The sequence below is a fragment of the Pagrus pagrus genome (assembly GCF_965226575.1).
Source record: "Pagrus pagrus genome assembly, chromosome: 9".
Classification (NCBI taxonomy): Eukaryota; Metazoa; Chordata; class Actinopteri; order Spariformes; family Sparidae; genus Pagrus; species Pagrus pagrus.
The window spans coordinates 15285973-15300273 of record NC_140193.1 but is presented as its reverse complement, the minus strand read 5'-3'; the positions used below and the strand labels follow the sequence as shown (position 1 = coordinate 15300273).

At 38.9% G+C, this 14301-nt stretch overlaps 1 protein-coding gene across 1 annotated transcript in view; it reads right to left on the bottom strand.

Moving 5' to 3' along the window:
• Nucleotides 1-14301, bottom strand: part of LOC311263071 (uncharacterized protein) — a 39675-nt gene that overhangs the window by 13376 nt on the left and 11998 nt on the right. The window contains exons 7-8 of the mRNA XM_084362936.1: nucleotides 7972-8049; nucleotides 2479-2537 (exon numbers count right to left, since the gene is read on the bottom strand). Coding sequence (XP_084219062.1) covers nucleotides 2479-2537; nucleotides 7972-8049 — 137 coding nt within the window. The remainder of the gene's footprint in view (nucleotides 1-2478; nucleotides 2538-7971; nucleotides 8050-14301) is intronic.

Genomic DNA, 14301 nt, shown 5'->3' with positions numbered 1-14301 from the left:
GACAATAACATTTGTTGGAGCCAATCACATGCACCTACTGTAGGATATTTAAACACATAATGTTGATTTGTATCTCATTTGGCATCCACTGAATTAATCTAATAAATATTGAGCATTTTAACACTTTTGGGAAGGATGATGTTCAGCTTCTGATGGCAGAGAGTGAAGAAAGCAATTATTTTACAATTACGCCTTGAAGTTCGACTGCATTAAAGGGCCAGTTTGACCCAAATCACAAAAAGTACATTTCTCACATGGCCCTAGTGGCTTCTAGCCATATAGACTATGTTGGTTTGGTGTGTCGAGGTTTTGACATATTTTTCTTCTATGATGGTGAATTAGATTTTGTTCGTGCTGCTCAAAGCATTGAAAACTACTTTCTACCAAAGGAATAGTTAAGTTAGAGAGGTGGTGGCAGCATTAAACTTTAAAGCAAATATTCCAAAATTGGTGGTTGAAAATTAGCTAAGCGGAAAATAATGTCCTCATGTTTCTGTTTGCATTTTACCCTACTGCTGACGACATATTCAACATAAGTTCAAATTTGGACGAATATTGACATTTCTACTTATCACATTCTCATGACACATAATGTACATGAGCTAACTTTCATGTCAGGAGGTGGTTATGTTGCAGCGAGATAGCTGCCAAGCCAGAGAGGTTTTAACTTTTGTAAAAGCGTAAGCAATGGATATTTTTAACCAGACTTTGGGACACTTCCCAGCTGTGTCAGTGATAACAAACTGGATATTTTTGATGGGATATCCGGACCTGTCCAGCCATGTTTTTGGTGACAAAATGACATATGAGTCAAAACATGATTTTTTTTGTGTCTAAACCTAACCAGAGCATAAGCACAACATTGCCATCAAGGAGAACAGCACTTGAGCTATTTGAATCGCTGACAAAAATATCTGAGATTTGAAAATCAGGCTAGGAACATAGTTTGTTTTGTTTTGTTTTGTTTTACAGCATCTGATTTTTATTAACCTGCAAAGTAATATACACAATAAAAAAACAGAAGAAAGCGTGAAGTGTAACATAGGCTAATAATAATCAACTCTATTAATAAAGCGCCTTTCAAAACCAGTATTGTACAATGCAAACATTAAGGAAAAATAGATTTAAAACAGGAATAAATATAAAAACAATAAAAACTACACAATTATTGGCAAAGTGCCTATGAAACAGGTGAGTAGCACTAAATCACATTTGTACCATCCATAAAAGTAAAATGCAACATTAAAATAACCTCTTTTTTGTAATGACATGGCAGCTAATGATTTATTGAACTAGGGTTAATGGTAAATGGATCTACATCCTTTTCAGTTGACCTCTCACTTTAATGTGTTGTTTAATGATAAATGTAATTTCAAGTTAAAACACACAAACAGATTAAAAGCACTGCTGAGTAGGTCCAGTTGAGTCATCAGTCACCTGGCATTTTCTTTATACTCCCACTACAAACTTGTGTGCATTTAACAGCTCACAAAAAAACACTAATCATACTCATTTTGATAATTGTCAGTCTCACTGGTCAACAAAATATTGTACCTAAAATCTGTTCTCCTGTGAGTTCTGCATTATGTAGAGATCTAAAAATGATGTTATTAAAAAAGGGAAAAGAATAGGAATTAAATTCTCTGATGTGTTGGCTTTAAATTCATCACTTTCAAATGGTGATAAACCTCCTCCACCTCTATTGTACCTCTTCCAATTAATAGCATCAGCGTGATACTTTATAACACTGAAGGACATACAGTAAGTATACAAGGATCCTCATTTAAAGCCAGAAGTTCAATATCAAAAACTCCCCTAATTACTTAGATTTCAGCAGAAAGTGTCATCAAAATGTCAGAAGCCTCCACACTTTAAACACGTCTCGCCACGGCTTTAGACATCTCGTACAAGTAGAATCCACTTATGACAATGACAGCCTATTGCTGATGAAGTACTGTACAGAGAAAGTATATAATACAGGGCACCTTCGGATAATAATTCTACTCTGTGAAGGAGATGAGAGCCTATAGCATTATATAAATGTGTGACCATCTGGACAGCGAGTGGAGTGTATTTTTGAGTGCGTGTCCATCTCAGGTTTGAGGATGGCTCAAGATTCCCGTGACCTCGTGCGCCCACAGCAAGGGCCTTATCTCTGGAGGGTCAATTACTATTCACTTTTTGCTTGATCTTGTTTGTTTAACTTGACACAGTGAAGAAAGGCCTGACATTGACCAGAATCCGCTGCATTAATGTGTTTCATGTTCTGCATTCATCATTGTCACCGAGCCGGAGAAGACTGCCAGTGTCACAGGAGGACAGGAGAAAGGTGTGTGTGTGTGTGTGTGTGTGTGTGTGTGTGTGTAGAGAGGCGGCAGGAGAAAAACATATACAGGTGTGTGGAGGTGAGGTAAGAACATGATTAATTTCTTAACTTCAAGAACAACAACAAAAATACAGATTTTCTTTTCTTCTTACCTTTAAGAATGTTCTTGTTCCTCATTCGTGCACTGTTCTCATCTATCTGATCAGTGATCCTGTGGTGGAAAACATAAAAGATCATATATCAGTTAAGTCACAAATGTATGCCAGAAGACCAAAAACAAGAAAAGAAAAAAACTCAGAAATACTCAGAATTCCACATGGATTTTGTGAGATAAAAGTACATGTGGTCCGGCCATTTGCAACTTCTTAGTTCAATGTGCAGTGTGTGATGACAAGTGAAAACTTGTTAATGTAATTCACAAGTAATCCTCATATATATGGGGTGTACTGTTACAGCATGTGGACAGCTAATTCTGGGTTTAGTTCACAGCATGTCTCTCTATATTATGTGCTCTTGGTTACTTCTGGTGTCATGTGTCACCACCTGCACTTGAGCAAAGTTCAAGTTTGCAACGTGATTCTTTTTTTGCCGGAACAGGTAGATCGTTTGTATCTGTGTGTATTCAATTTACATTAATCAATATTTTAATGTTACTCTGTCCTGATTGGATAAAGTGGGCAGGGATACTACATGATGCAGGAGGAGGAGAGACAATGGGTTATTGACCAAACACTCTATAACAGTGATTACAGTTGAAATGAAGAGCTATTTAACACCTATTTTAATAAAAACTATATCACTTGCATCAGCTTCAAATAAAATAAATAAATGCAAACCCTATGTTTATCCATTACAGGTATTGGGGCTGCTTTTTGTTTGTTTTTTGGAAAAAAAAACTTGCACTTACAAACGTTTTTTACCACTTGAGGACAGTGAAAACCAGCTGTAAACACAACCCTGACATATTATAACCTTCAGAGTTGACATAACAAAATTGTTAGTAAGCACATATCATCTTCTGACAATGTGGCCCCATTTACACCTGCTATTCCTCATGATCTGTATCTGGATATGCTGTCTGGATACTAGCATTTCAAGTTATCAATAACAAACATGCAACAAACAGTTACATTTTCAAAACAAAAGCACCAAAACTACTTGGTTAGGTTTTGGAAAAGATCATGGTTTTGCGTAAAATAAGCTAAATGTATACTTCCTGGCTGTTTGCCTCACAAACCCTAATCACTTGGGTGAATGTCCTATGAATATGCCAACCATTCGTCGAACCAACTGTTCGTAGTGAATCGGCAAGTCTATTTCACTCTGGCGTAAGACTCTCACTACAGAAAGCTTTAAGGTTTTTACAACTACTGCTGACTCTTTTCACATAACACATCGATTGTTGTCTTAAAACCTAAAATAATCTACTGTAACACATTCTAGAGTTTAAAGCTTCACAGACAACATCTACAAAAGTGAATCTTGGGTGAGAGGCTGCCTCTCTACACGTCCAAAAATCTCTCAGAGCAGGTTAAATGCAGAATAATATAGGCATTTCATATCAGAAATGATGAAAATTCTTATGAATATGTCTCTTCAGTATTTGCTGAATGAAATGTGTTTAATTTAGAAATTGTGTTGACAGAAACACCCACACGAGCCCTTACAGCAAACCCACAGCTCAATTAGTAGTGCAGCAGGTTCACTCAGAGAGACCTGTCACTAACTGAGTCTCTGTTTACAGGTAATCCATACTCTTCCTATCAAACTGAGCTGAACTGGCTTCAACTAACAACAGGACCAAAATATAGTCCTGTGTGTTATTCCCCAGTGGCTCGGGAACACTGATTGAATGTTCACAATGAAAGTTGTATAACACACTCTTACTACAATACTACAGGGCAGGGATTATTTTAATGACTTCTTCATGACGTACACTGAAAAGTCCATGAACAACTTTGTCAGTATTCCCTTTAGTTGACTGTAATGCACTGTAATGAGTGGTGGAATGTAATTAGGTGCATTTCCTCAAGTATTGTACTTGTACTTGAGCTGAGCCTTTTCTTTTCATGCCCCTTTTTATATTACTCCACTACATTTTGGTCCACCACATGTATCTAAAGATTCAGTTTCTACTTCACAAATTGAAATTTGTGCCTATAAAACATATGAAAATGTATATCTGAAAGTCTATTAACAAAAAAATTAATAGGTGTCTAATTTGATTATTTAACAAATTTTTCATCCAAAAACATTGCAAACCCAGTTGCCAAAATAAGTGTTGGCAGTTAATGTTTCTGCACGTTTATGTTGAAACTTCACTTTTCTTTATTTTGCAACTTGACATTTCTTTTGGTTCAATTTTCAATTTTAGGTTGTGCTGATGATCTGGTTAGGTTCAGGCACATAAGCTAATTAGGGTTAGAGATGTCTTAACTGCAGGTACGTCGCTTATGACACATACAAATGTGAACAAGTCAGCTGTTTGCAAAAACATTGAAAAATGTTCCTGCTGACTGGGCTAAACAGCCTCACAAATGTCAGAAGTTACTGCTTTATAACAGCAATTTTTCTACATTTGTTATTTTTACTTTTAAAACTTAAGTACATTTTCCTGAATAAACTTTTATATCAGTAGTATTGTCAATACAGGAATTGTCCTCCCAACAGAGTATTTTCAAAGAGTAGTAGAAGTGATTAGTACAATAAAATACTTTCTCCACCACTGATATTGTATTTTACACTGACCCTTAAAAGTGTCTTCATGAAACTGTCTGAACACGTATTGCAATATATGCCCTATCATTTCTCTCAACTTTGGCAGGTTTGGCCCTGAACACAGTTCAGTAGGGGGAGATCACAGGGACAAACAACATGGATGTTCTGTTCCCATCAACATCTGGAGTGTTGTTACTGATCCTGCATGTCAGACTGGAAGAGTCTGAGTGTCATGGTTACTGAGCTAAAAGAGGATCATCAGCACAGGACTCCTATGAAAGGAGAGAAATCTAAAACCTCTCCACTTCTCGCAAAGGCACATCAGAGAAACAACACCTAACGGTAATACACACACACATTGATCTCAACCGCTGATATTTTCTGAACATCTATTTATTTAAAGTTAAGTACAGACCTTTTTCATGTACTAGTCAGAAGAGTGAGGGACACTTGTAAGCATCCCCAAGAGACCAGGATATGTTATGGGAGAGTGGCTGAGATGAAAAAGATTTTTATGTTTACAACTTGTAGAGTTAGTTGTGTAAAAATATTTAAAAAACTACTATACATGGTCAGTATACCATTATACTGCACTACATCAATTAGAATAGTTTTTGTGAATAGCTGTTATTTTAAGGTCAAAAAGTTACATAATGTTGCTTTAACAGATTGTTAGCATAGATAGTTTGGTCCATAGGAACATCAGAAAAAATGGAAAAATGGCCATTACAATTTTCTGAATCCTCATTTGTCTGACCAACTGTGTAAAACCCTAAGATATTTAATATTCTGTCATCTAAGACAAGTTAATCAACCAAATACTCATATTTGAGAACCAGGAGCCGTCAAACTGGAATTTACTCAAATATGTGTAATTTAAGTGACTTAAACTATTGTTGATCAACCAAATAATTATCAAAACAATTGCCAATTAATTTACTTAAAAGTCTCACCAGTTCCTCTAAAAACCAAGGAAGGTGAAAGGGACATGTTTCAGTAGTTACAGAAGCTCTGTGATGCTACTTCATTCAATTTGACATGCATCTGTATGAGAAAATATGGCTTAAGTATCATGAGTGCATCTGTAGCATTGGCGGGTGCTGTGGGAACTGAGATCTTAATCTGAACATACAATGGCAGACATATCAGACCAATTATTTTAGGTCTCCGGGGATTTATCAGTATTAATTTTGATTGCTCAAATAGATTGATACACTCAAATCAATCTGGAGAAATCAGTGACATCAAATTCCAAAAAATGTGCTCGAGTCTAATCTTTGAAATATAATTAGCAATGCATACTTCAGTTGGCCTGCTGTTCTTAAACAAAGAGTAGTTTCCTCCTCGTAAAGGTGCTGCAAGGAATGCAAGAACAGCAATCAGATCCACGTCTGGGCTGCACGTCAGATGACTTATTAAGGAGAGAATGACAGGAAGGGCAAGGTTTCAACTAAGCTCAGCAGAATCAAACTGTATCAAAAGTACAACTAGGTAGAGCGCTAATAATAGACCAATACAAACAAAACTCCTGACAGGAATAGAACAATCACAACAATGCCTATTTAGTGCTCACGCAGGCGGTGTGAATGGCTTTTGTGTGCTGCTTATTATTGCAATCTCAGTGTAGCAACGGTACAGAGCAAATCTCAGTAATTAACCTATGGTAATGACAAAAGCCAATTTATGGCTCTTAAAGATCAAATGTATCTGGGTTAATGTGAGGTCAGTCTAATGCATGTGCGGGAATAGCAGCGCTGGAATTGAAGAAGCTGGTTGGGGAGAGGTGTACTGGGATTACTGCCAGTGTGAATGGTGCTGTCAAAAACATCCATTCTAAATAGACAGTAATGCACAAGCTGGTGTCAGGCTTCATTTAACACAGTAACACACACAGTGTGAACACATTTGTAAGATAAATCAGTACGGTGAGATAAACAGAAGGCAGATTGAATAGACATGTTTTTTCATTGAGTATAGTTTTTGGGCAGCCTGTCTTCAATAATGAATACGTCACTCTTGAATATGAAACCTGAGTCGTCTGCGCACTTTAGTTCCCATGCTTTGCTATGAGCTTCACAATTCAAGGAAGAGCCTCCTCTGCTGCTTGCATGTTCAGGAAGCCCAGCAGTGTCTACCACAATGGTGCTACATACTGTACATACTCTTTTACAGCATAAGCCCAGTTAGGAACTTAACGACCCGTAACCCGGAGCTTCCAATAACCTGAACTTTAAGAAACAGTTGAGGCTTTTAGTACAAGGTTGCATGTGTGTGATGTGTCTCTTCAGAGCAGTAGAGCCCTTTTTGAACTGTTGAACCCCACCTGAAACCAGACTAGCTGCCAGCTCACTCACCGGCTCTCTAGTGTACTGCTCCATACTGTCAAACCAAGCTACTTACTTGATTCTCTCCTGAATGCGAGGACAGGAAGGTCTCCAGACCTGTACCTGCTGCAGTTTTGTTTTGTTTTTAGTCCGTATGTCAGGATTTAATTGGCCCATTTGCGATCGGATAGCCTTGTTGGCTACAAATATGCAGATGAAAGGTTTAGACATTAATTCAAATTGTACTCGTGATGATTTAAAAAGAAACTAATTAGATAACATGGTGTAATGCTAACTTAAGTATAGAGCTAGAGCTCTATATGGTCAAGCACCGGCCTACATTGGAGAGGTAAAGTAGTCTGAGGTCTTCTGATGAGGGTTTGTTGGTTGTGAAACTAAACTCAAGCCTCAAAACTGAAAGGAAACTGCACTGTTAAGGTGTGGCCTCTGAAGTTGAGAACTTTCTTACTTTTTAAACTTTTTTACTTTTTTTTTTTTTTTTACCTCTATCAAGTTTTACTCATCTCATGCCTGTTCTGTTTTTTTTTTTATTGTGAAGCACTTTGTGTCCCAGAAAGCTGCAGCATAAATTAGCTGACTTACTTGTCCATGGTTATATGAGCCGTCCTGACCACTTCGTAGGGCCCTGCCTCTGTAGGTAGGGGCCAGATGTTGGACCACCTGGACACAGTGACAGACAAAACAGGCATTAGTTATTCAGCCAGACTCCAAACAGAGCCTACTGACAGATCATGGCTCCTGGGGAGTTATGCTGCATTTAAATAGCACCTTTTGATATTAGATCAATACGACGGATTAACAGTCAAGTCACTCATGGGCAGATGCTGCGGGGAGACAGCATGCTTTGACTGTGATACATTATGTGCCAGAACTAAACAAAGAAGTTATTTCAATTCCAATGGTTTTGTTACTTTTTTCACAAAAGGTCAAGCGCTGTCAAAAATATCAGCATATTGACCTTTTTAAACATTCCAGAAACATTGGGATCATAGATTATGCTTTCTTCCCCTCTTTCTTGCCGACAAAGGGTTAAAACTCATTCACACCAAAGTCGCAGGGGGCTGCAACTCTCTGTGCTTGTCATTTGCAGGTCATTGTACAGTTCATTTGAAGTGTAACATGGCATGGACTGTCCTGATGATATGTGTATTGTCAGGAGGACAGAGACACTGTGCAGGATGACAGCAGGCTCACTGGTGGCTTTTTCACGTAGTCCAACACTTACAAACATCTTGTCATCTGTGTTTGCGGACCAACTCAAAAAACCTGCCAAACATTTGAATGTTTCTTAGAATCTTATTTTATCTTTGTTATGGGACAAACATCTTTCCATTGTCACAGTTAAACTCTCTAGAAAGTTTTCTGAGGTTGTTGGAGCAGCTGCTCTGCTGTTTATCTACTTTCTCATATCCCTTGGAATACTGTGCTTAATGGATAAGGCTGCCAGTTTTGTGTAATTTTCTTACCGTCAACAACTCAACAACTAAATGATCCCAATAACAAGTATTGTGTGTGCATCCAAAGCCCGATATCTTATTCCTCTGTGCAATGGAGCTCCAAAAACAACTAAATATTTCACGACAATCATTCCAGCTGCGATTGTAATAACTGCATGCGTTGTTACAAATTGTTACATGTATTTGGTTAGATCATTCATTTTCACTGCATTGCTATAGGCCTATGTTTACATAGTGTTGTTCTGTATATAAAATAGAAATAATTTTAGGGAAATACTTCATCTTAATACCATGTGTTTGGGTCGGCCCCAGGAGATTTTCTAATTTCAAATTAGGCTGCATCATTCTTAAAGCTGCCGTAAGTGATTTTTTAATTAAAATAAGTGTCAAATAGCTCTTTATTCCAACAGTGATCACTGTTATAGAGTGTTTGGTCAGCGACCCATGTCTCTCCTCCTCCTGCTCATGCAGTAAAAGAGAAAAGAAATGTTCTGGTGTCCCTGCCGACTTTAGCCAATCAGGACAGAGAACGCTTTAAGGAGGCGCCCCTGTCTGCTTGTGATCACACAGAGAGCAGGTTCCTCCTGTTTACTGCTATATCTGGTGATTACTGCTGAGTGTTCATGCAGTGACGTAGAGAGGAGCGAGGAGATTGCTAACTGCAAAACGGACAGGAAGTTAGCTAAAACAATGACAATGCTTACAGCAGGTTTACGTTTTGCATGTGGTGACATTTTTTTTTTTTTTTACATTATTCCCCTCATATCTACAGTGTAATAATTGCTGGTATAGAGAAGGATCCCTCACTGGTTTCACACACAGTGAAACATTAGCATTCGTGTTTGATTGGGTGTGGTGCTGTATAAGCTACGGTTGTGGGTGAGCAAATCCTTTTTCCCTTGTTCTGCCCACGTTCCCCAACACTAATTTGTTCAAAAATGAACTGAAGGAGACAGCTGGTGCCAACAGAAACAGAAGATCTGACTAAGTGAAACTGTAACTGTTTAAATATGGTCAACAATATAATACCATGCCATTTACCATGGATTATCTGTTCAGGTCAAGAGGTGGGAGGACGTGTCAGTCAAGAATGTTTCAATGGAAGTTGACCAAGTCGCTCCGCTCGCAGCGTCACGGTGAAAGAGGTAGAAATACTGTCCGCCAATACTGGGTGTGCTTGAGTGGTCAGGACTCACAGCAATCACACTGAAATTGCTTTCTATTATTACTATTACCAGATTTAAAACAAAAGTAGTTAGTAAATTCTTTTTGATCATGACATGAAATGGTCAAGTCATTGTCACTAATGTCGACGTTGTTGTTCCTGCAGATTGACAGTGTCCTTGGAGTTAGGCTTTATGTCCAGGGGACAAAATACACTCCCGGGTGCCGAGGACATCTCCTCTCCTGTCTTACACAAAGACAGCAGGAAAAGGCATACATAAACACGCAGACACCTACGGTATTATAACACATACACATCCTGCAGATATATCCAACTTGTGTGTGTGTGTGTGTGTGTGTGTGTGTGTGTGTGCACAAGCAGGCCCCTGAAGTGAGTTGTGTCTTCTCTCTATTTCACCGCTACGGCAGGAAAATAAACGAGCTCCAGCTGCTGCTCCTCAACAATCCACTTTTTCTTGTATCGTTGTGACATATAAAGAATTAAATATTAATACGCTATTGTGTATCGATTGAAAAAATACCTGCCACTATAATGGGCCGGTTGATATTTCTGAATAAAACAATGACAAACTCGTTATCAAAGGGCATTTTTTAAACATTCATGACAGCAGAGTAGCTGTGGAGCAGAAGGCCTCACATGGGCAATAAAAAGCACGCAGATGAAGACAATACCCATTTATAGTTGTTCAAAATGAAAGTTATGCATAATAAACAATGTCTCTTGAGCTGCATTAACCTTGGAAGACCTGGCACAATGGATTCAACAGTCCAATTGATTATTCTGATGGGTGAAAAGGTTCAACTAACACTTCTCCTGAACACTTATAAGTCACAGCCGTGTACAGCTCCGATAATAAAACACATCTTGTACAATCTGAAAGTAAACAATCACCGTGAATAAAGACAAGAGGTTCCTTTGGAAGTGAGGGCTAAAAGATTGGGCTGGAAATGTTCAGTGAAAAGAAGGTTTTTCATCCTTTAATTCCAGAGGCAGAGTGAGCGACACTGATGGCTCCTTTGTTCGGCTGACTCATGGTTGGGGAATGGGAACTGTTGTGTGGTGTGGAAAGATTTCACCACAAAAACAGAAAAGAGAGTCCACTTCAGACTGCAGGAGCTGAACAAAGAGAGTCTTTAAACATGCCAGTGCAGTCAGTGGAGAGTCCAGTGGAGTCAAACTGAGTACAGTGGCGTAGAGATCTGCTGCTAGACATGCAGAGACTCTGGTGTGACTGTGAGAAGCCATGGAGACCCTTCTCCCTCAAGGCGAGGACTGGGGGAGACTGTCCACTGTGGGGGCCAGCAGGTCTTCTGAGGTGTCACCTCCACACAATGTGACAAACCCCTCTGGTATGACCCTTCTTCACACTCCCCCATCCCCTTCCTTCCACCTTCTAAGACAATTGAGTGAAGACCCCGGTCCGGGCACAACCACAGGCAAGGACGGAGACCGTGTGGACTCCGCCAGTCACAGCTTCTCGCTCCATCACTTCACACTTATATCCCCCGTGCTCTCCTCCGTCCCCTTCCTTTCTTCTTTTTTTTCTCAGGCTTCAGGCTCTCACTGCTCATTTTGTGACTACAGGACTTTTACCAGGGTCTCGCCCAGACATACGCCACATGTCACCCTGCCGTCCGTGGCCACACTGCCTGAAGCCAGATGTAGTCTGAGGCTTGAACTGGAGAACCACTGTGACACATCCCCAACAACCCTTTCTCTGTCTTATTCTCTATCTCTTACAGTGATGGAAGAAGCACTCGGATCCTTTACTTGACTAATAATACTAGTACAAATATGTAAAAATACTCCGAATGAACATCCTGCATACAAAAGTCTACTTAATTAATGGTACATTAGCAAAATATTTAAATTCACAAATTTAAAAAAGTAGCCATATATCATTATATATTTCATTGTTATATTGCTATCAATGCATTAATAAGTAAATAGCATTTTACTGCTGTAATTGGTTGATCAATCTGTCCTTATTCCTACAAGGCAACTTTTAGCATCAGTATGACACCGCCAGAAAGCCTTTCTAACACATGGTTGACGTTGTAAATCAGACACCATTTGGTTTGGTTTAGGCACTGAAACTACTTGGTTAGGTTTAGGAGAAGATTATGGTTTGGGTCCAGATAAGTTACATTACATACGTGATACCGTAATAAATTATGTATTTCATGTTTTGCTATGTGTGTAACATATTTTATGTATGTTATGTAAGTTAACTTATGCATGTAAGATAAAATAAGTCAATGCTGACTTTTAGTTTTACATCCATGGACTGTCAAATGCTGAATGTCATTACACTACGTCACATAACTTGCTCTTAGTATCCAATATTGCTCAGAGGGAAGAGTTAAAATCAAAATTAGTTGAAAGCCTGGTGCGCAGTAGGTGGCGTCTGTATGAGATGCAGAGTGGCATGACATAAGTATTAGGTATTTGACAACCTGGGAATGAGAGCATTTGAGTTGATTTGTGCCTAGTTAGGGTTGTATTGTGGGTAGTTAAGTACACATGTTCCAAAACTCTGTGTTGGGCCTCCTCCAAAGGGTCAAAAGATAAATCCATGGTGTTGTAACATGATTATTGAGAGAGTGAAGAAAGAAAAGATGAAAAAATATTCTTTCCTTCAGCTCTGTGAGGTTGTATGTTGGCAAAGCAGTGCTTTTAGCTAAATGCTAATGCTCAAAATGACAATGCTAACAAGTTAGTTGTGCAGATATTTGTCCTCCGGTGGCACTACATAAAAGTTCATCATCTCATCCTGAGAGGGACATTAATGTGGCAAATTTCATGGTTGATTCAACAGTTATGAAGACATTTCACTGAAAACCACAAATGTCAACCTTATGGTGGTGCTGGGGTAAAGTCCAGGGATCAACAGAGGATACGTTGTCGTACCAAATTTGATAGAAATCCAACCCAGTTGTTGAGATAGTCTCAAAAAACTTTTACCTCTTTGTGTCTTAAACAGTTATTTAATAGACTGTCTGAGCAGGGCCGCTGATAGTCCTCGTCATGCCAAGGTCAAGATAATCTCCAAAGGCTGTCCCAGCTCGCTTACTTAAGGGTTAAAGGGTCCTTTCTTGGCCCTCCCATTACCCTGGGCCTGTGATAACTGACCCAGTGTTCCTCCCTGTCGGCCTGGCATCTTAGAAGTTTAGACGGAAATGTCTCTGGTAAAGTCGCGAACAACTCATAGACGTCCAAAATATGACAAGATTCCCAATGAGACAGGGGTAACACCACCAGTTTATTCGATAACAGTGAACTGGATTTTATTTTTAAGTTAAATCCGTAAAGTAATTAGTAATTAAATGTAAGATTAATGGATAAATGCAGAGGACTAAAACGTACATTTCTGTCTTAATTGTAGCTAAAATTGTACTCAATTGAGGAGTATATGCACTTAGTTACTTCATACCACAGATCTTTAACTATCTATCCATCTTTCTTTCATGTGTGTATCAATCTGTCTATCACAGTCTCACAGTCTCTCCTCTGCACCTCACAGGAAATCAAATGGATTGTATCATTAGACTTTTTCTCAATTTTTTCTTCCTCTAGCTTATAGAAGGCAGAGCTAATATTGAGGAATGCATAAAAAAAAAAAAAAAAAAACCCTCATGGACTAATCTTGTGCTGAGTACAGCCATGATAATGATGATGGATTAGAAATACAGCAGTGTATTGGGATTACAGTGCTATTAACTGGCCAGGGGAGGAGGATGAGGAGGCAGACCAGTATCAAGCTAATCAATCAAATAATCGGGACAAGCCCTTGTCTACTAGAAACAATTAGACCACTTCTCCAAAATCAATAGCCCTGCATTCTGTTTAGATACCCACTGGTCACTCATTCAATAAAGCCTCCATGGGTTTTGATAAGCCTGCCAGTCAGCAAGGGCCATTTGAGGCTCCGAGTGGGAGAAAAATACATCAAACGGGCTCCAGGAAGGCCTCATAAAAATTGCAAATCGAAAACAATATAATTTAATGTGGCAAAGGTTATTTTTCCACTTGTTCATTATCAAATGTCTCATGTGAAAGCATTGCTATAAAGGGGAAAAAAATCTATTTTGTTGAGTGTTTGGGGAAAACAGGAGGGACGTGTACTATATCTAAAGGAAAACAAAATAACGATGAAATCAAAGGGGTTCATAAAGTTGCTCTGAGAAATAGTCCTGGTAGTAGAGGTGTCTCCTGTTTCCAGCACAGCTCCCATACATAATTAAAGCAGGAATTTGTATCTGTCTGCAC